This window comes from Sturnira hondurensis, unplaced genomic scaffold, assembly GCF_014824575.4.
Source record: "Sturnira hondurensis isolate 20B ecotype Veracruz unplaced genomic scaffold, ASM1482457v3 Scaffold0007036, whole genome shotgun sequence".
In the NCBI taxonomy this organism is placed as follows: Eukaryota; Metazoa; Chordata; class Mammalia; order Chiroptera; family Phyllostomidae; genus Sturnira; species Sturnira hondurensis.
In genome coordinates, this window is record NW_028079667.1 from 4,852,831 (window position 1) to 4,875,209 (window position 22,379).

General features: G+C 37.5%; 1 protein-coding gene across 1 annotated transcript in view; it reads right to left on the minus strand.

The window, feature by feature from the left end:
- The window catches only part of PRKG2 (protein kinase cGMP-dependent 2), an 86,173-nt gene that overhangs the window by 46,524 nt on the left and 17,270 nt on the right, over positions 1-22,379 (minus strand). Inside the window, exons 3-6 of the mRNA XM_037051039.1 lie at positions 12,795-12,961; positions 7,867-7,980; positions 6,401-6,506; positions 3,360-3,423 (exon numbers count right to left, since the gene is read on the minus strand). Coding sequence (XP_036906934.1) covers positions 3,360-3,423; positions 6,401-6,506; positions 7,867-7,980; positions 12,795-12,961 — 451 coding nt within the window. The remainder of the gene's footprint in view (positions 1-3,359; positions 3,424-6,400; positions 6,507-7,866; positions 7,981-12,794; positions 12,962-22,379) is intronic.

The window sequence follows — 22,379 nt, forward strand, 5'->3', positions numbered from 1 at the left end:
GAGTATTTGTAAAAAAATATATATATAACCAGAAGAAAAACCAAAGGTGTGAAGGACAAAGACAAAGAAATAAGCCTGGGACCTTCTTATAGTCTTTAGAGTGTGGATAGAAAAAAGTGTTGAGGATACGCAACCACACACACACACACACACACAACCCTCCACGCACCATGTGACTATGCACCCAAGTTGGTTGCTTAAGAAACCGTATGCAGATATTTTAGTTGTCACTTAGCAACTTTTTGTTTGCACAAGGACAACAGTTAAAACACCTTAGAAATGTTAAAACAAACATACTTGGATCAATGGACCCTATCAATTTTTAGTGCCTCATTGCAGAATTCCAGGTAACCAGAGCCTACAAAAGGAAACCCAACAGTAATCCCCCTGACTTGGGTAAGCCAACTACCCAGAATTCTGTAACTAGAAGACTGAAAGAGCCCATAGATATGTGGCCCACTCCCCCCTCATTTTTATAGATGAGAAGACCCCACAATTACCTGACAGCTGCTAGTGACCACAAACCCTAATTCTGGACCTTAGACTAGTAAACATTCCTGAACACCTCGCTGCCCCACCTTTAACCAACTGGATCATAAACTGTGGCAAAATCTGCCATTACCTCAACTTTCTCATGGCTCTAGATGCAATCACTAAAGTGAGAAACCCTCTGACTTATGCATGTGTTAGCAGGAACTATAAGGAAGACTAGACTTTCAAAACAGGATTTACAAAAAAGGAAAAGAAAAATTCCTGAATGAAGAGGTAGACTGTGGCAAACTCTAAGTACCTGTGTTCTGTTCATAACTTTGAGCTAATGCTTCTCAAACTTTAATAAGCAAGCATAAGACTCACATAGTTAAAGTGTGGATTTCTGGGCCGCCACTCCACCAGAATTTCTGATTCTGTAAGTGTGAGGTGGTACCTTCGAATCTGTCTTTTAAGCAGTCCCATGGGTGATCTGAGTAAGGACTAGAACATTCCACATACCACAGCCTGCCCCACGCCCACCACACCTCCAGTTTCCAAGATGTCATGTCAGAGTCTGTGCAGAGGGTCACTGTGTCAAACTGCAAAGCTCTGAAACAGAATTAGGTTACTTTCCATCAAGCACAGTCAGATTCCATGCTGCCTGGACTGATCAGCACACATAGAAGTAGAAATTCGTTTCTCTCTGTGCTATACAATTGCCAGGTGCAGAAGTCACATTATCATTTTTATTATCATCAATAGTCACACTGCTTTGCAAATGGTGTTCATTCGTTAATGCTTAAAGTATGTCAGCGAATATATTGGTACTATTCCCTCTCATTTTTACATCAGAATGGGAGGAGAAACTTAGAGGCAACACCTACGTCCAGGACTAGTGTTCTGGGTGATTTGACTAAAGCAAGCGATGCTACTGGGATTCTCCATAGCTGGGGCCATTTGGTCTAGTAGTTCAACAATCAAGGTCTTAACAAACACATCAGATCAACTGCTTAGTGATGGGAAGTTCTAATCTCCCTTCCTGGTCCCTGTATAAAAATTTAAATACTCCCAGATCAACTCCTAAACAGCCTGCCTGATTCAGCCTTTTTTCACCAAGATTATGGAGCCAGTGTGTGGGACAGCTGGTCCCAGGTTCAGCGGGCGCTCTGTCGGAATGCTGATGCATTTGTGATGTGCTGTTGTACCGGCCGTGCTGATGGGTCCTAAGTCCAACCTATGCTGTTAAATAATGTGCTTTTCTCAGAGTTACACAGATTCCATTTCTCCCTTGTTAATCACTTTTCTCGTTTGAAAATTTTCACATGTGACTGAGTCACATGTGTTTGCCAGGTATGAATAAAGAGTTCTTTATAAACCATGCTGCTGCCTGCAAATGCTGAGATATAATAAAGCCTTCCTAGAGTGCTTTAAAAGATGAGACCTTCCAACTTGAATTGTGTGTTAATTAATACTGGATTTGAGCCCCCCGACCCCATCTATATATTCTGTAGCTGTTGCCTGTGGCTGCTATAAATATGTCTAATTTACCACTTATTTTTAATGATACTAAAGTTTAATATTTGCTGTCAGCATGGAATTCCCCTCTGGTGAATCTACTCTATTAGTATTATATTGAAACCAGATTTTCCTCAGCTAACAAAAAATATAGGGCCTCCCTAGTTTAAAAAAACCACTCAGAAATTAGGATGAATTATTAATTTGTAACATCTGTGACTGGGTTACGTTACACTGGGAAAACCCCAAGAGATTCAGGGCGAGCAGTCCTCTTGAAAATGACTTCATAACTGAACACCCTGGGGACACGAGGCCAAGCACTGTGTCATCATGGCCTGTCCTTGATAAACTGTTGGATGGGGTCCATGAATTGTAAATGGAAACATTACTGATGTCACTTACACTTAACGATTAAATGATCAGTGCTGCCTTCTCAACAGATATTAGTTTACATTGTATATTGTGATTGACAGAGGCATGAATCTGTCAACAATCAGTCTTGCAGGGGCTTTTTTTGGGGGGTGGGGGGTTGTCTCCTGCTGAGAACAGCTTCATAAAAGCATAGAGTCTACATTTGACTCCTTAACTTTCTTTTAAATTCCGGAAAAGCCATTTTGGTTTCAATGAAATTAACCCCCAAAAAAGTTACGGAGAGGTTATTTGCTTTGAATTTTAATCTCTGAAATCTGAAGGTTTTTGTATAATGCATATCATTAGACCCCAAGGTAAATGCCATAAAAGCATAATTCACGAAAAGACTTGACTAGTCTTGGACTAGAATCAACCATCTGGGTGACACTTAATATGTGATTTTGAACACATTCCAACATGCTGTTTTTTTTTTCTCTAGATGTTGAAATAAAGTGCTTCTTAAGTGCAGGTTTTTTTCCCTAATGTATTTTCATGGCCTAGAGTTTCCAAGTATGAAGTGTTTCACAGCCCTGATTCAGAAGGCTACCACCAAAAGCCCCAATATACCTTTCCCGAACTCTATTTCCTAATTATGTAACACTGACTTCTTTATAATATAAAAACTCTGTAAGGGATGATGATGTTAATTGTAGAAAATCAAATGCCTCTTGAGTAAGGCAGATTAGCTTTACAAAATACACTGAAAGAATTAAAATATGTAAATCAAATTTACACATGCAAATACAATTTTGTTTTATACATTTCAGAAGACGCATCTAAAGCCACCACAGTGCCAAATTCAGTGAGAACTGACCCACTGGTTTTTCACGGCAGAAAACGGCTCCTGGTCTCTATTAGACTGGTGATCTAACATCTTTTCCTTTTTGTTCATTTACAGTGCTAATAATAACTAGATTGTACAACCTCTTAAAAATGCATTTTTTTCCTTTAAAATTTCTTACCACTTCCAAGCAGTCAATGATCTTGGTTAATTTGTCTTCAGGTAAATTCTTCAGCAATGATACACTTCAAAATAAAAAGAAACATTTATCTCCCAAAATTAAACCATAAATATGCACCTATATGTAGATTTAAAAATCCTTACATGCATTTTAAAAAATGTGCTTTGATTTTTACCAAGTAAACCTCAAAATACATCACACATAAATAATGAAATTTCAAATACATTAAAATTATGCAAACACATATAATTACAGTTATTTATCATAGACAAATAAATAAAAACAGTACAATGCCATGAAAGGAAAGATCAAATTTTTGTCTTTTTGAGAAATAAAAAAAAATTTTACATTTGTTTTTGGTTTTCAAAATGAATCACTTCTGAAAATGTGTTTTGTTCCACATATCAATATCTCTTACTAGCATGGATGAGAAGTGCTTCTCCCAAAAGAGGATCATATTCTCATCTAAATCTTTGTAATTAAGTAAAGATTGAGTTCAGGGAAGAACCTAGGAATTAGCATGAAAATGATCTCTGATGAGTTATGTTATATTGCCTTTTAAAACTAATGGTAGCCAGAGGCATGTAACAGAAACATCTTTACAATAATAATACACAGAAAATGAAATGCAATACAGAAACGTATTTGGAAAAAAATCAGAAATTCCACTAGTATGACGAACGAATCAAGATGATTAAATTGCTCTATTAGAGAAATTTCTCCTCTGCTTCACCCATTTTTACTCAGGACTGTTAATAAAATTTCTATAACATAAATGTTTTTCTTAGCATCTAAACTTTGACATTCCTAAGGGGAAAAAAAGATGATATTCAAAAATACACAATTGGACCTGATTTTTTAAAAAGGAGTCTTAGACTGCCCTTTGCACATGTGCACAGAGAGGCATGAGGCCAGGAGATGCACGTGAGAAGGTTTGCATCTGAACCTGCATCTCAACCTGTGGTTGCCAAGCACTGGAAAGACACCCAGGAGCAGAGCAGACAAGCATGCTGTGGTAGAGTCAGGTATCAGAACTCCATGACAGAAGAAATGACTAAACTAACCAGATGGATAAATCTGAGCAAAAAATATCGAGTTGCAAAAATAACTCCATATTTTAATGAAGTGCAAAAATAGGCTAAATCAAGCTATAGACACAATAATACAGAACACCAAGGGAATGATTAGTACTAAACTTCAAAACACAGACTACCCCAAAAAGGCGGGGGGTAGGAGGCTGGAAGTGAACTGGGGGAGCACATGAGAATGACATTACTAACTTTCTACTCCTGGGGTCAGACAGTAGCTCGATGGTGCTCATTTTGTTATCTTGTATTAAAATTACATCTGTACCATGTATTTTTTAGATATACTGCATACTTCACAATAAAAAGATTTAACTGGAAAAAGAAAGGGCTTACTCTGTGTTATGAAAGAAAGAGAAATGTATTTCTCTAATATGTCTTCTTTTTGATGAAAAGGTAAAAGTATAACCAGAACATGTCATTAATTAACACATCCCTACCATTTCTGCTCCACACTGGGATCTCCAATGTGGGTGAAAAATCCCTCCTGTAAACCAGTACCTTTGAGGATTGGTGAGGAAATTAATGTGAGAAAAAAATCTTTTCTCAGTCTCTCCTCTATCAAGGCAAAGATCAGGTTTATCTTGATCACCACTGAATTGACAGTGTTTAGGGGGTGGCAATAAGTATTTGTTAAATATATGAATGAATAAGATAACAAAAGGAAAGAAAGAAAGAAAAAAGAAAGGGGGGAATATGTAATAGTAAATTCACTAACCAGAACACATGAGACTTCTTGGGAATGAACTGCTGTGCCTAGTGGTTCAGGTTTCATCTCAGATATTTAAATGCAACCCGCCAGCACTGATTTATTTACTTACCCTCCCCACTTTTTTGTCCCTGTGTAGGTGTGGCTAAATAGCTTTAAATGCTGACTTGTGTTCGGTTGTTCAATTTTGAGATCACCTACACTAAGGCATTGGTTGGCATAACATAAGGCACCTACTTGTCATCATTGTAGCTCTCTGCCAGGAATCATTATTGATTCTGGGAGAGAAAAGCAGCAAGATTCTGTATGAGAAACCCTAACGCCTTCAAAGTCCTACTGATTAGCAACGTGTTCATTCAATATTTACTGAGTCCTCGCTATATGTGAGGCACTGTACAGCCCTAAAATCATTGGTTCTGCAGACTTCATCTGCAAGATAAAATCACTATACTTAAAAAGAACTTAGAATTTATTTGTTATTAGTAGCACTTATCATAGGTAACAGTTCATTACAGTATATGCTGCAGCTTCGGAGACTGTCGAAACTGACACAAAGAAAAACAAAACAGGGAACTCATTTAAATGAGAAACTTATATGTTCCAAAAATCTTTTAAATGTGTAACTGACTTCTTCAGTTATATAGGTATTTCTTTCTCTATAGTTTTATGTATCTGAATAGTTGGAAGTATGGAACAGTTCACAAAATGAGTATGATGAGCATGTTCCCCGAGTCCATGCCATCACGGCAAGCATTGTAACGTTCTTGGCATGTTACTTTGCTACAACTACAGTAATCTGGATGATGGTGCAGCTAAGCAGATAAGAAGATTGCCTCTGATAAAGCAAGCAAGAATAGTGAAATAAAATAATTTCAATATTATTCTAAGCACAGCATTATGAGAAAGACTATCTTCTAAACTATATAATATTTTATGAAGTCAACTGAGCAACCCAGGTGAGTATTTTAGGATTTTTTTTTTGTTTTTGCAGTTTTCTATACAATATACAGTGACTCTATATGTACATGGGCAAAGTAGCAGGAGAAATAAATCACGAGTGATTGCATGAAGTTAATGTGAATTAAATATTATATAGAGTAGTATTTACTGTACAGATATTTCTGGCTGAGTCATGTGGAAAATGCTTAAGAAAGAGAAGCTATTGTGAAATAATTATGGTGCTAAAACCAACATATCCACAAAACTGCTACACCATCTTCTGCTCTTTCCACAAATGTCACTCTTACCTTCTGAGGAAGTTTCTGTACTCTTCATCTCTAGCTTGAGCTGTCCTTCTCATTATATTTTGGAAGACCTCTCGGTCTAGTGCCCAAGTTTTCACATTGGTAATGGCTTTAAGGAATAAAATCAAGAAAGTAATAAAATATTATTTAGCCCCACATTAAGAAAACATTCCAAAATGTTAATCAATACATTTGAATATGTCCTCATAAAATTATATTTCTTGGAAAATAAATTATTTAAACATGCAAGTGGAAGGAAGCAGGGATATAAATAGTGAGTAATTTTATAAAATCATTTTTGGCTTTTATATGAACAGTGGTTTAGAAGTGAGGAGCCAAAGATTTTCTTTCTAATTATGTTTTGCGAAAAATTATATTAAAATTAGTTTGCAATTCCCAATTAAGCATTGCATCATCAGGATGTATTTCAGATTTGTGCGGTGATACAAGAGAAAACCAGTAGCTAATCCAAAGAGTGAAGAAGAATTCACAAGCAGATAATTGAAAGTTAAAGATCTCTGGGTGTATGAATATGTTTTTATGTCTTTTTCTGTTGTTTAGAGATTGTTGCTAAAGAGAGTCAATATATTTTAAGGATCTCTATGGTTACTTCTTTTTTTTACAGGAAAGACTTTAAAAGCAAGAACAAAATCTAAACAGGAAGAGGAGCAGAAGTACTAGCTCTAAAAAACCTACATGAAATTATGGTTGTAAGATTATTTTTAAAAGGAATAATGAAAGCCTACAAAATAGATCAAAATCCAAAGCTCTGGTTTACTAAACTTTAGCATGAATTAGGATCATCTTAACATTCATGTTAAAAACATATTGCCAGAGATTCTGATTCAGGTTTGGAATGAAGCCCTGACTCTACATTTACCAAATACTGTAGCAACGCTGACACATGTAACCCAGCCTCAAATACTGAGAAACAGCTCATCAGAGTAATTCAGAAAAAAACTCAAGATTGCATAAAGTCAAAACAGGAACCTTAAAGAGTAGCAATTAAATTAATTTCAAAAGTCATTCATGAAAACTCTCATTAGGTAATTCATATCCCTTTTGATATTTATATTTTTTCATTGGTTTAATTAATTTTTCTGGTTTATAATATGATCAAAACCTCATCAATAATGGGAACCAAACATTCTGAAGGAGCCAAAGGCAGATGTCTACATGGCAAAAAAGAAAAAGTGAAATGATAATTAAAACAAATACTGGAGTAATTCAGCCGGAAGGCATGTTCATATTTTACATACAGGTATCTGATGGGAAGTTTCTTCAAATTTGAATTATTTAAACAAGTGCTTCAATAGAAATCTTTTTATGAGCATAGTATTCCTATTAATAAGAGTATAGGGGTCACAATGGAAGCCAAAAAGACTAAATCAGGATGCAATACCGACTCAACCAGATTATCTCTAACATTGTATAACAATTCAAAGCTACAACATTTCACTTCCAGTTACCTTTCACAGAGGCCGTCCTTGTACAGTTGTATAATATGGCCAGTTCCCCAAACGTGGTCCACATAGGAATGGATGGCAGCAATTTCTCCCCTTGGGACACCTCTACTCGACCCTCTATCAGGTAGAATTAAAAAAAAATCAAAATCTGCTTGGATTCTATAATTTTTTAAAAAATAAACAATTAGAAAGAACACAAAGTGTAAAGTTAAGATATCTTATGATTCTCAACATACTAAAGTACTTAAAAATGCAGACTTGTACCGGCTTGGCCACTTACTCTATTTTTTAAAAGGTTTTATTTATTCATTTTTAGAGAGAGAGACAGGGAAGGAGAAAGAGAGAGAGAAATATCAATGTGTGGTTGTCTCTCACGCGCTCCTACTGGGGACCTGGTCTGCAACCCAGGCATGTGCCCTGACTGGGAATCGAACCAGAGAACCTTTGGTTTGCAGGCTGGTGCTCCATCCACTGAGCCACACCAGCCAGGGCTGCCACTTACTCTTGAAAGAGTTATCTTTTTTTCTTTTAAGTTCCTTGTCCATAATGGGGATAATAATATTTACTTCATGCATTTTTTGAGATATAAATAACTTAATATAGGTAGGGAACTTAGAACAATGACTCACACATAGTAAATGCCATGTAAGTGTTAGTTATTGTGAATATTATCATTGTTACATGAATGGCAAGCACTTTATTTAAAATTCATTCTAACCCATGAAAAAAATTCTCTCGTACAAAAAACACAAATTACTGCATGTACTGGGAACACATCACAACCATTCACAGTTACAACTGAGACGTGCACTGGCCCTGCAGTCAGACAAGAACCCTGCCTGGTTCTAACAAGTCGCTGGCTGTGTGTCCTTGGGAAAGTTACTTTACAAGGCCTCTGTAAGTGTCTAACCCCTCATTCAATGACATGAATTAATAAATGGAAGTCATTAAGAAGAATGCTTGAAAAAGGCCACAGACTGGGAGAAAAAAAGATCTGCAGAACACACATCTGATAAAGGAATGTGGTTCAAAATATTCAAAGAACCCTTAAACCTCAACATTATGAAAACAAATAACCAAGTTGAAAAATGGGCCAAAGGCCTTCACACTCACTAACGAAGATACACAGATTACAAGTGTGCATATGAAAAGCTTGTCTACATCAAACATCATAGAGAAATGCAAATTAAAATAACAGAGATACCACCACACACATTAGAATGGCCAAAATCAGGAAAATTACAACACCAAATGTTGACAAGGACATGGAGCAACAGGAACTCTCATTCATTGTCAGTGAAACCACAAAATGGTACAGCCCTTTTGAAAGACAGTTGGTAGTTTCTTGCAAACTAAATATACTTCTACCATGCAATCTAACAATCATGCTCCTTGGTATTTACCTAAAAGAACAGAATACTTATACCCACACAAAAACCTACACACAGATTTTTATGTAAGCTTTATTCTTCATTGTCAAAACTTGGAGGCAACCAATATGTCCTCCAGTGGGTGAATGAATATATAAACTGTGGTACATCCAGACAATGTAATGTTCCTTAATGCTAAAATGAAATGAGGGATCATGCCATGAAAAGACACAGAGGAATCGTAGATGCATATTATATGTGAAAGCAAACAATTTCAGAAGCATGACATTCTAGAAAAGAGAAAATTATGGAAAAAACAGAGAGACCAGTGGTGTCAGGGCTGGGGTGAAGGAGATGAATAAGCAGAAAACAGGATTTTTAGGGCAATGCAAATGCTCTGTATAATATTACAATGAACAATACATGTCTAAACCCATAGAATAACACTGAGGGTGAAGCCTAAAGTAAACTATGAACTTTGGGTGATTATGATATGTTAATATAGGTGCATCCTCGGAACAAAAAATAAATTAAAATAACTTTTTAAAGGTACTGCTCTGGTGAGTGGTGTCGGTAATGGGAGAGGCTATGCATGTGTGGGGACAGGGTCATATGGGTAACCTCTATATCTCCCTCTTCATGTTGTTATAAAATGAAAAAGACTCTAAAAAATAAAGTCTTATGAAAAAAATAAAAACGGGTTTGAGGCTAATTTTTATTTAGGCAAAGATTGGGGGAAGGGACAGGCAGCACTTCAGGTACCTCTTCACGATTCTATTTTGTTTTCCCCTGAGGATTTTATTCTTCTTTCCCTTTGAACAAATGCAAATAAAACTTTACCTAACCAAAAGAGTATGAAAAGATTGAGTGCGGGCCTGTGAACCAGATGATCGTGGTTCGATTCCCAGTCAGGGCACACGCCTGGGTGGCAGGCCAGTTCCCAGCAAGGGACTCATGAGAGGCAACCATACATTGATGTTTCTCTCCTTCTCTCCTTCCCTTAAAAAAAAAGTATGCAAAGAAAACCTTATATTCTTATGAGAATCATTCCTTCTCCTAATTCACTATTAAGTAGCCCTGGATCATCTCTGTCCATCCATTCAACAAATCTGAAGTGAGTACTTATAGTGCAGTTCTGACGCAGGAACTGATCCAGGTGCCAGAGATGGAGTGGACAAAACAGAGATACCAGAGATGGAGTGGACAAGACAGAAAAGATACTGATTTCAAAAGAATTTATATTCTATCAATAAGTAAACTGTTTTGGCTCCAAATCTTATAAATTAGCTATGAAAATTTTAATAATTTCTCATTACAACTAAATTCTATTCCATGAATACCACTTAATGGTACCGTCAAGTTGGTAGCACAGATTTTAATGCATTACATTTTTTTTCTAATTGGTTATGTCTCATTGGACTTGAGCAATACTGAAGATACATGGAATATCAAACGTTTATGCTAAATATAATTTACCATTAGCTATTGATGCTATATTTTATGAGGGGGATATTTTTAACTAACAAATTAATTTGCTCAGTCAACTAAATGAGACAATTCAGTCCTGAGATAACAGATAATTTATTCAAATAAGAAACTGTCCCATTTTCATTTCCCTGTGTGCTAGAGACCTAGTTAGAATGGCTGTATTAATGCCACCCTCGGTTCTAACTTCTCTCTGCCCAAGCCTCCTGCCAGCTCCTTGTACCAGCCCTCTCACTGGCAAGAAGCAAGGTGGGCTGACAGGAGCTTCTCATCTTTTCCTAGTAGGTTCCATAAATATTTTCTGTCTTAATGACATATCTTCTCTTGCCAGAAGGTTCTAGTAATGCTAGAGCAGAAGTCAAATGGCTAGGAAAAAAATTAGAAGAGGGAAAAATTACTCCTGATGATCTGTCCTCAAAAGCTTGAAGGCTTTTTCAGGAACAACTATAAAGGACACATGGACACAACAAAGGGAGGGCAGGTGAAAGCAAGGGAGGGAGGCGGTTTTGGCTGGTGGGGGGGTGGTAGGGTATAAATGCAGACAACTATCATTGAATGATGATAAAATAATTTTTAAAAATCCTTAAGGTTGCTTAAATGAAGACTATAATTCACTTCTTTGGTAAAATAATTACTTGGGAAGAACTATAGAATTTTAAGGTTGTCAACAAAGATGTAGGTGGCAAATAATAAATCAATAATTATGAGACTGGGTTGTTTAAAGGATCAAAGTGCATGAAAACAATCTTTCACATACTATAAATAGAACAACACATGCTTATTAATTTGTTTAGATGGGCAACTTCTGCTCCACACTGAAGACCCCAAGTAAATGAGAATTGTAGAAGCACTGCCTGAGAAGTGGCAAGATCACTGGATCAGCACCTGTTCACTAGAACATGCCAAACTTAAAGACTAACTGCAAAAAGTGACTCAGTGAACTTAGCATCATCTCTCACACTAATGTTCACTTAAATTTTAGTGGTCTGTAATTTTAGTTAATATTCAGCTTATACATTTATTTTGGTATTTTTGTTGTTTTAAAGATATAGCCAAATGTCCTGGTGCTGTGTTTGTATATAAGTTTGAGGCTATCATAAAAGTAGTTTTAAAATAAAAAAATGTATAAGCATTGCTTAGATTGCCAAGAACTAAAATGCAAAACAGAAGGCCACAGCATATCTTAGGTCACCATCCCATCTAAGTAAGCCAATTTAACTTTTTTCCTTAAAACTCAAAAAGTTGGTGCAATTCAGAATTTGACAGGGTGTTCAATAGCCATAAGCCCTATTCAGATCATTTTTGCTTCTTTATCTAAAACAAATAAAAAAGTTTTGGGTACCACTATAAGACTTATGCATTTGATATGCATTTGAGAAATAAACCCTTTGCCTATCTAACCATGACAATCTTTCCAGCATGCGAGGCATGTTCAAGTGATCATATGGGAAGAAAGCCATGTAAAAGGCTCTAAGAACATCCGTTTTAATTTTAAGGCACTCCATTTGATTTATCGGCTAAACTGTACCCAAATTATCTTTCAAATGATGGTATGTAGCCAAAATATTTTACAACTCCATAAAAAGTAATTGTTTCTTTTTTTCTGGTACAATCACCCAAAAATGTCAACATAAGCAGAGTATTTTGAATGGAAACAGCTCCTTGGAGTGAGTGGCATCATGACTGAAGTGTGGCCCTGAGCCTGATCACCTAAGTCTGTGTCCTGTCTCCACCACGTAGGAACTGTGTGGCCCCGCACAAGTTATTTAACTTCTCTGGGACACAGTCCACATTAGGAACATGGAGATACAACCTTTGCTTAACAGAGCTGATGAGAAGATGAACGGGATTTCTCACAAACTGATCAGTAGGACGCTTGACCTACAGAAAGCATTCAGTAAATGTTAAGCATTATCATCACAATTTGATCAACAATGTTAATATTTCTTGAGTGCAATCTGTTACATTTCCTGCAAATACAGAAAATTATTTTGCATTTTTATAAATGTTTCCAAAATTATAAGACAACAGGCAAAATATTTGTTATAGATGACTGGAAAAATCTGTGAAACCCACCTGCCAGCACAAAGATGTGGTTTCCTGGCTCTCCTTGCTTGATAATGTAACTCCCTTGCTGGTAGTTTCTTCCATACATGCACTCCACCATGTCTTTGATCTGCTGGGGATCCAGTCTCTTTAGAAACTGATTCTTATTAAGAGCGTCTGTAATGAGCTTCTTCTCACTAGTGTAATGGAAAAGAGATATTAGTTATGATGAATAAAAACTATGTTTTGCTATTTAGATTCACTTTGTTTTGAATCTTGATACAACTACCTACGCACTTACAATTTCTCCAGCAGGACAAAATGTTTTTCTATCAACATTTGACCATTATAACTACTATCATTCACATGTAAACATCTTTGAAAATGTTTCAGAATACTTTTTGGTAATTATTATTACACCAAGGCTGATTATCACTCCTAATTGCCCTCATCACAAATGTAGCATCTCCCAAGACTCCTGGTGCACTATTACTGAACACATGACTTTGGAGAGAAATCAAATCTGGTTGGTAGATAGAAGATATATTTAAAGGACTACAACACAGTTCATTCACTGATGTATGTAGGTATGCATAGTGCCTATGGCACTAATTATCTTATATATCATTTAATCCTTACCACTATCCTGTGAGATAATTACTCTTCCTATTTTATGGATAAGTAGACTAAGAACAAACATCTTATTCTCTCTAGGATTTAAGTCTAGGTCTGTAAGTCTGAAGTCTGGGCTGATTCCATTCTGTCCATTGGCTTTTCTGAGCTGGAGAAGCCAGCTCCCTCGGGACTTGTTAGGTTTGATCAGACATAGAGGGTAGTTGTGGTGGCCTGGGTTTGCCTAGGTTTTGCCTCTAGTGTGTCTGTCTAGACTAGACAAACTATGTTTTCAATCTCACAGCCTTTTTATTCCCCAAATTCAGGGCCCATTCATTAATAATTTTAGAATTGTCTAGTTTTTTAATAGAAAAATATCTATAAATAATTACTCAACCTTCATAGCCATACACTTCAAATGTTTCTATTTATATATTTTATATGTAGCTATTATAGAATTGATGAACTAGAAAAATTGTTGCCTTGTGGGCTAATAATCTTTGCACAAAACATTTGCCCTCACTCAAATTCAGTGTGATTTATTTTTAAATAGAGTATTTTTAATGTACTGTTCATTCAAACTCTCCCACCATGAGCTTTATTGTTTGAAAACTTGTCATCATTTTTCACACAGCAAGTTCTCATACACAAGGTAAAATGTCATGGAAGTAGACCCTTCCGTCATGACCACCTTCATCAGATCATCACGTTACCTGAAGGAAACAGAACAAAGTCCTGCACAGAAATTCCTTCTTCCGTACAGTGATACCATCATCCTCAGAGCCATTCAGACTCTGAGCACCCTGAGAACTTCCCTCCTCCTTCATCTAATCTATCACCAAATCTTATCAATTCTCCTTACAAATATCATTTTTATCCATTTGGTTTCCATTTTCAAGGATGCCACAACAGTACCCCAGCGAAAAAAAAACTTAGGTCTTGACAACGTTAACAGCTTCTTTTTTCCTGTCTCAGCTTTAATGGCATGCCCCCACAGACCGTCCTATACCACCATACAGGTTCGTCTTGCCAAAAAACTGACTTCACCTTCATCTAATTCTTCCTTCATCCACTGAAACCAATTCATTCAATTAATAAGTACTGAGAAAATACTTGTGCTTGACATACTTAAGGGCAAGTAGGAGAAATGTGAATACTCCCAGAGCGCCAGCTTTTGTAGTCCTTTCATAATAGGTATCCTTCCAGCAAACACTCCCTCAGTGCACACACATCCTCGTATTAGAATTTCACAATGCATACTTTAAAGGTTCGAAGAAATCTTGCAGTAAACAACTCTGTTTGAACCAATGTTTCCCAAAGTTCAATGTCTTTCTTATTTATTTATCTACTTTTGACTTGACTTCTATTAACGTTCCATGGAAATACAACTGACCCTTGAACAACATGGATTTGAATGGCATGGGTCTACTTATATGAAGATTTTTTTCAATAAATACTGTAAATGTATTTTCTCTTCCTTAGGATTTTCTTATAATATTTTATTTTCTCTAGCTTACTTTATAGTAACAACATAGTATGTGATATATATGTAAAATTTATGTATCCACTGTTTATGTCATCACTAAGGCTTCCAGTCAATAGTAGGCTACTAGTAGTTAAGTTTGGGGACAGTCAAACATTATATTCTGATTTTTGATTGTGCGGGGGAGTCAGTGCCCTTTACCCCTGTGCTGTTCAAAGCTTGACTATACTCTGAAAACCTGTTTGCCCAGAGAAGAAAACAACATCCCACAGTGTGGTCTCCCCCATTTCTAACCACATGGCCCTACTATATCCATCTAGTACTTAGTCATAAAAAATCCTCTGTCACAGGTAGGCTGGTATCTTCAGTGTCTCCTCTGCTGGTCAGCTTTATCTTCAGGTTTAGCATATGCTTTCTCCTCTACTTAGCTTCTTCTCCCCTCAACCTATCAAAACCTTGCCAACACATGTAGCAAGAAATTCTTTATGTCCTAATGAATCCTGCCTAGACACTGTATCTCACACAATATTTTTATTCTATTCTAAACTCCTAGTGTACTTGTATTCATACCCATTCAATTAAATAATTTTATCAAGCATTTATTTAGGTCATAAAAATTAATTAAGCATGGCCCATGGCCTCAAAGAGTTCCCAGATACTTTTAACTTAGCTTACTGTAATATTCTATTATTAGAAAAAATTTTATTTATAAGTTTTTCTCCAAATTAGATTATAAATTCTTAGAGGAGTGGGTCTTTGTATTGAATTTTCTGTTTAAGAAGCAGCATACAGAAATATTAGGAGTATGAACTTTGCAACTTCTCCTAAAACTATGGCAGGCCAGCTAGTATAAGCAAACTCTCCCTGCTTATACAAAACAATTACAAAAGCTGATGAAAATATATATTAATAAATCTACGTGAAAGCATAGGAGACTCATCAACAGAGTAATGACTTGATGATCCATGATGAGAAAGAGAACATGAGGCTGACATCCATGTCTACTTTTCCCTTCAGGGCATTTGCTTATTTGTAGGCAGCACTAAGCAAAGTTTTGGCCAAAGGGTTTGCAAGACAAATGTTAATGTTCAAAACACATCATGTGGGAGAGATCCTGGTAAATACCCAGGACTTTGGTGGGACATAAAGGGATGCACGCAGCCTGAAAGTAAAGACTAACCAAACCAGACCTGTTCCCAAAAAGGCTGAAAACCAACTCTGAAACAACAAATCCCTGTTCTGATTAAGTGATTTGCCTCTGGACTGTCTGCCAGAAACAAAGGTAAATGTTTTCTGTGGGATGCTCACAAAATCTAAAACAAATTTTCTCTACAGTTTTTCTATAAAGAGTACTTGGCATGACGTAAAAAATCACCAGGCATAACACAAAAAAGATCAATGCACAGCAAGAAAAAAAAGAAAATAGAAACAGACCCACAGTAGATCAAAATATTGTACATACTCGACCCAGGTGTTACTATAACTATAGTTAATATGTTTAGGAAATCAAGGACGAAATGGAGAATGTCAGTGGAGAGAACAAATATTTCTTAAAATAAAAATAGATTCTAGAATTGAAACATAATATCCGAAGCTTGGTACACAATAAATGGGCTTAAAATCTAGTAAGATACAGCAGATTAAGATAAGAAACTGAATATGTAAAGGCACGTAGAATATATCTAGGTAGAATATTGAAGAGAATCTGGGATGGAAAACAGAGCAACAACAACAAAAACAAAACACAGGAGACATATATAACAGAAAAGTTGAACATATGTGTAATCTGAGCCCCCAAAGAATGGAAAAAATTGGTCTGAAACAATATATGAAGGTATTATATTCAAGAACTTTCTTACATCAATAAAAATACTTTAAGCCACAGACAATATGCACAACAAACTGCACACAAAATATATACACAGAAAACTGTATCTAGTCCCATCAGAACCAAGTTACTGAAAACCAAATACGAAGATGAAAATGTATAAAACATTTGGAGAAAAGAGACACATTACCTTCAAATGACCACCACAAATACATATATATATATATATAGTCTTTTTCCCATATGTATGTATATTATGTATATTTTCAAGACATTACTTGAAAACAACAAGCTTTAAAAAATGCTAACCCCTGTTAATTATCAAAGAAAAGCAAACTGGAACCACAGTGAGATACCACAACATACCCGCCAGAATGATTCAAATGATGAAGACTGACAATGCCGAATTGCCAGCAAGAATGTGGGGTAACTTAACTCACACACTGCTGGTGAAAGTACCTGTTTTGTTCAGCCATTTTGGAAAACTATTTGGCAATTTACATTAAATGTGACAACCCTGTGGTGATTGCCAGAGGGAAGAGAGGGAGGGGAGGTAGAGGAGGGTAAAGCGGGACCCATTGTGATGGGAGGAGACCAGACTGGGAGTGGTGAACACACAATACGAAATACAGATGATGTACTCCAGCATTGTACACCCGAGATCTCATTTTATTAACCAACGTCACCCCAATAAATTCAATGAAAAATCTACTACCCAGCAATTCCACCCTAGGTATATACCCATCATAAATCATAGTAATGTACGAAAAGACATGTGCAAGCATGTTTATGGAAGCTGTATTCAAAATTGCTAAATACTAGAATCAACCAAATGCCCATCAATAGCTGTAAATTAATAAACTGTGGAATAGTCATGCAATAAAACACTACATAACAATAACGACTAATGAACCACTGCTATGTACAATAATGTAAGTGAATCTTACTATACAAACAAAGGAAGCCAAACTCTGTATCAAGTTCAAACATAGGCCGAAAGTTATCTATGATAATACTGGTACTGACAGTGGCTTCCTTTGACGTAGACAATGGGCAGGGATTGGATGGGAGCTGAAAGGGCCTCTGAGGTGCTGGTAATGTTCTACTGCCTGATCTGTGTGGTGGGTACCTGGGCGTGTTCACTCCATGGTTTGTGTACTCAATAAGAAGTTCACCTAAAAATGAAGTATGTGTATAGTGTTGGAGTCAGAAAGCCCCAGGGTAAAGCCCAGCTCTCCCACACTTTCGAGCCGTGTGGCCTTGGACAAGTCACTTAACTTGTCTGAATCTCAGATTTCTCCTCTATGAACAGAGCACGGTAATCATAAACAGAGAAACATTATGCATATTAACTAAGATAAGGTGCCAGTAAGTAATTAATAAATGGCAGTGATAATACGGTTTTTTTGTGGGGTGGGAAAAGTTCTGAAAACCATGGAGAAACAAAGAGGCACTGTCAAGCCGCTGTGCTCAGCTCAAAGTCCATCCAGTCAGGTCGGACCTCCAACTGATGCCCTTAGTGACAGCACAGGTAATCCCTTTACATCCCCAATTTGCGTAGTCCACATTCTTTGAAGCAATAAATCCTTGTCCTCTAAATTGCTTCAGGAAGTTCAATTTGTCAAAGTCCACTGACAGTTCTTTTTTCTAAATTTTATTTTCATTGTTGACATTATTATGGATGTCTCCATCTTCCTTCCCTTTGACCACCTCCAGCCACCACGCATCCCCCTTTCCCTCTGGCCACCACCTCACTGTTGTCTGTGTCCATGAGTCATACACACATGTTCTTTGGCTAGCCCCTCACCTTCTTTCATCCAGTCTCCACCTACCCCTCTGCTCTGAGATCTGTCAGTCTGTTCCTTGTATCCATGCTTCTGTTTCTATTTTGTTTGTCAGTTCTTGTTATGCTGAACCCTAATGTTCCTCCTCTAGTCCTGTGTATGGGAGGCCACTATTTGTCTTTGCTGGGTCATAGCATGTGTCTTGCAGACCTCTTTGCATAAGGCTTAGTGCGAAGCGGAGGCCAGCACCTCTTATCTATCAGGGATTTCTTGTGAGCACAAAGGTCAAGGCAACTTAACTTGTGTGACATTTCATGGCTTTATTATATATACCTATGAAATCATATTGTAAAGCATATTTGTCAAGAGCACAAGAACTATAATGCCAGGGTCTCATTCCTAATTCTGCCATTACTAATGGTGGAACCCTGGGCAAGTCACTTGATCTCGAGTTTTCTCAGCTGTAAAATGACAATAACACAATATACAAGTCACTGAATTTCTATGAAAATTAGATTAGTTAACAATATAAAGCACTAAAAACAGCATCTGGCACATAAAATATGTTACATAAGAGCCATATAGTCCTGTTGTAAGTTACCAGCAACTTAAAAACCTTCCAGTTAGAAGAGCTCTAAAAACACTATACTTAACACTTGTTTCTATTGGGGAGACCCCTTCACAGTGCTGGTAAAATCCCTGTTAACCCAGCCCCCCTGCCTAGCCAGCCTCCCCATGCCCAGAGTACCCCAGGCCCACTGAGCTACTTGCAGGGTCCCAAACGCCAGGCCTCTTTGTCTCCCTGCTGTTTATTTCCTCCTTCAAAACCCAGCTCAAGTTCATCTCTTCTATGGAGGTTTCCCTGCTACCACTACACAAAGTATGCTCCCTCCCTCCTTTGTGCACCTTAGAATGTTAATCACAAAAGATGGCAATAAATTTAAATTTCCCCAAAGAAACAATGATCTTCAAGAATGTGATTACACTTTCTTCTTCTTTTTTTTTAAAAAAAGATTTTATTTATTTATCTTTAGAGAGGAAGGGAAGGAGAGAAGGAGAGAACCGTCAATGTATGGCTGCCTCCCGTGAGTCCCCTGCTGGGAACTGGCCTGCAACTCAGGCATGTGCCCCGACTGGGAATTGAACCGAGATCATGTGGTTCACAGGCCCCGGCTCAATCCACTGAGCTATACCAGCCAGGGCACACTTTCTTCATCTTCTTATAGCAAAAACCTAGAATTGCATCTGACATGTAATAGGAACTCTGCAAAATTAATGCTAAAGGACACACAAATTCTTTCTCCTCCTTTAAAAATCATGGGCACAGAGACCAGAGTGGAGGTAGAAAAACATCAGTCACCTAGGAAACAGGCACAGATTGTAAACAGGAGAATCGTGTATTCCCTTTTCCAAAAACATTTCGAGTGATAAACAAGAAAAAAATACCTAATAACTACACAAGTTATAGTTTTAAAAACTAGCATGAGAAAGATGGGGTCATTCCTTGGGTCATCAGAAAATGAGCATGACATTCTCCCTTACCCTATTGCCCATGTCATGGAGCACGGTGGTAATTTAATCATGTTTCCTGTCACTCCGTGCTTACAACAAACATTCCCCTGCCCCTTTCATAAAAATGTGCAGATGATACTATTCCCATGAGCACCGAAGAACAGAGTTTAATAATCAAACGTTGAAAACGACCAACACTTAAAAGGTAGTTAGTCTGACAAACTCACTGATACGAATAACCATCATTGTGCTGCATGGTAATTAGGTAGAAATGGCAAATAGTTCCTTTCACTGTCTGTAAGGAGTGTTGCTCTCAGATTGTCAAAGTGGGTATTTCTGGATTCCACTCCAGGGAAGCCTGTTCTTATAACAAAACGGCTCTCAAGTCGTTGCTGCACATTAGAATCACCAAGAGAACCTTCATAAATCCTGATGTCCAGGGCCCTTACCTCAAACCAATTTAATCCGACTCCCTGGGGGCTGGACCCCAAAATCAGTGCCTTTTAATCCTCATCTGGTGACTATAGTGTGCACTTAAGGTTAAGAATTACAGTTGTAAACAAGAAAGTGCAGGGAGTTTCCAGCTGTCTTTCCCCTCTATATTCCCACAGCACAGGGAACATGCCTCTGCTGAGGACTCATCAAAAAATCCGTTACTATCAAGTAATTAACAAAAATCAATTAATGTTTGACCCAAGACTTTGTCCTATCTTATTCTTCTTTGAAGAGAACTAATAGCTATGAAGAGAGGAACTTTCGACTCCCCTCCCCCTCCTGCCAGCATCCCGTATGAAACCGGAAACAGAGCCTCGCACTTAGGGGTATGCTGTCCGGTCAGCCTAAGGACTCTGGACTCTTATTTTAGTTGTGGGAAAATATACATGACAAACTGTACCGTTTTTGTCATTCTTAGATGCACAGTTCAGTGGCATTAAGTATATTCTCATTATTTTGCAACGACTGACATCATCCATCCCCAGAACGCTTTCATCTTTCCAAACAAAAGTCTATACCCACTAAAGAGTAACTTCTCATTCCCCCTCCTCCCAGCCCCTGGAAACTGCCATTCTACTCTGTGTCTCTATAAATTTGCTCTAGGTATCTCATATGACTGGAAAAATACAATATTTATCTTTTCGAGTTTGGCTTATTTCACTTAACATATGTCTTCAAGGTTCACTAATGTTCTGGCATATAAAAGGAGGGAATATCCTTCCTTTTTAAGGCTAAATAATATCTTCCTGTTACACTCACTGCATTTTGTTCATCCATTCATCCACTGGTAGGCTTTGGGGTTGTTTCACCACTTGGTTATTGTGAATAGTGCTGCTTTTAAACATGTGTGTTTAAGACTCTGGACTTCTTATGTGTGGCTTTACATATCTAATATGGCCAAGATTCTCCAGCCAAGAATCTCAGTCAGAGATGCAATAGGGCCTGGTGCACAGAATTCTAAGATGGCCTCATGATCCCCACCCCTCTGGTAACACCTGTGTCTCCCCCGCCCCTGGAGTGGGGATGAAGCTTGAGGCTTGCTCCTCAGGAACAGAATATAAAAATGGGCTTGGGAAGGTCACTCAGCACACACTATATGAGACTTCATCTTGGCCAAGAGATTGGCCAAGAGATTGGTGAAGAGATCCTCTAGCTGCCCTTGGAGAAGTGAGTGCCATACTGTGAAAGGGCCTGCGTACAGGGACATACAGTATGGGACTGCGCAGCCTCTAGGAGGGGAGAGTGCCCTCCAGCTGACTCTCAGCAAGAAACTGGGGACCTTAGCCATGCAACTGCAAGGAACCGAATACTGTCAGCCATCACATGAACTTAGAGAAGAACGTCTTATACTGGAAAGCTCTAGAAGGAAACACTGCTAGTTGACACCTTGACTACAGTGTTGTGAAATACTGAACAGATGACCTAAATAGCCATGCCTACACGCTGGACCCACAGAAATGCTGGGATAAAAAAATAGGTATTCTTTTAAGCTGCTAAGCGTGTAGTAACTCATGATGCAGTAACAGAAAACTAATAAACCTGGGTTTCTCTGAGTTTCTATTTCTAAGAAATTTCAGGTAGTATCTTTTTCTCATCTCATCTGGATAGAAGGAACGAGAAGCCAAACAGGTCCTTCTTTCCTTCATATTTCCCAGAGCTTGATCTATAAACCCCCCCAAAGGCCATCCAAACTGATGTTTGACATTTACCAGTAAAATTAATGTGGCATGACAAACAAAGACTACTTGAAGGATAAAAAGGAAATTGGGAGTTCCCATTCACTCATACTTTAGTAAGAATTACTTTAAGATATCCTTTGGTCCTTCCCAGCTGTAGATCTTTTAAAACAAACCTGTCAAACAAGATCGAACTGAAAAATCTATAGTTAACAAATACTTCTA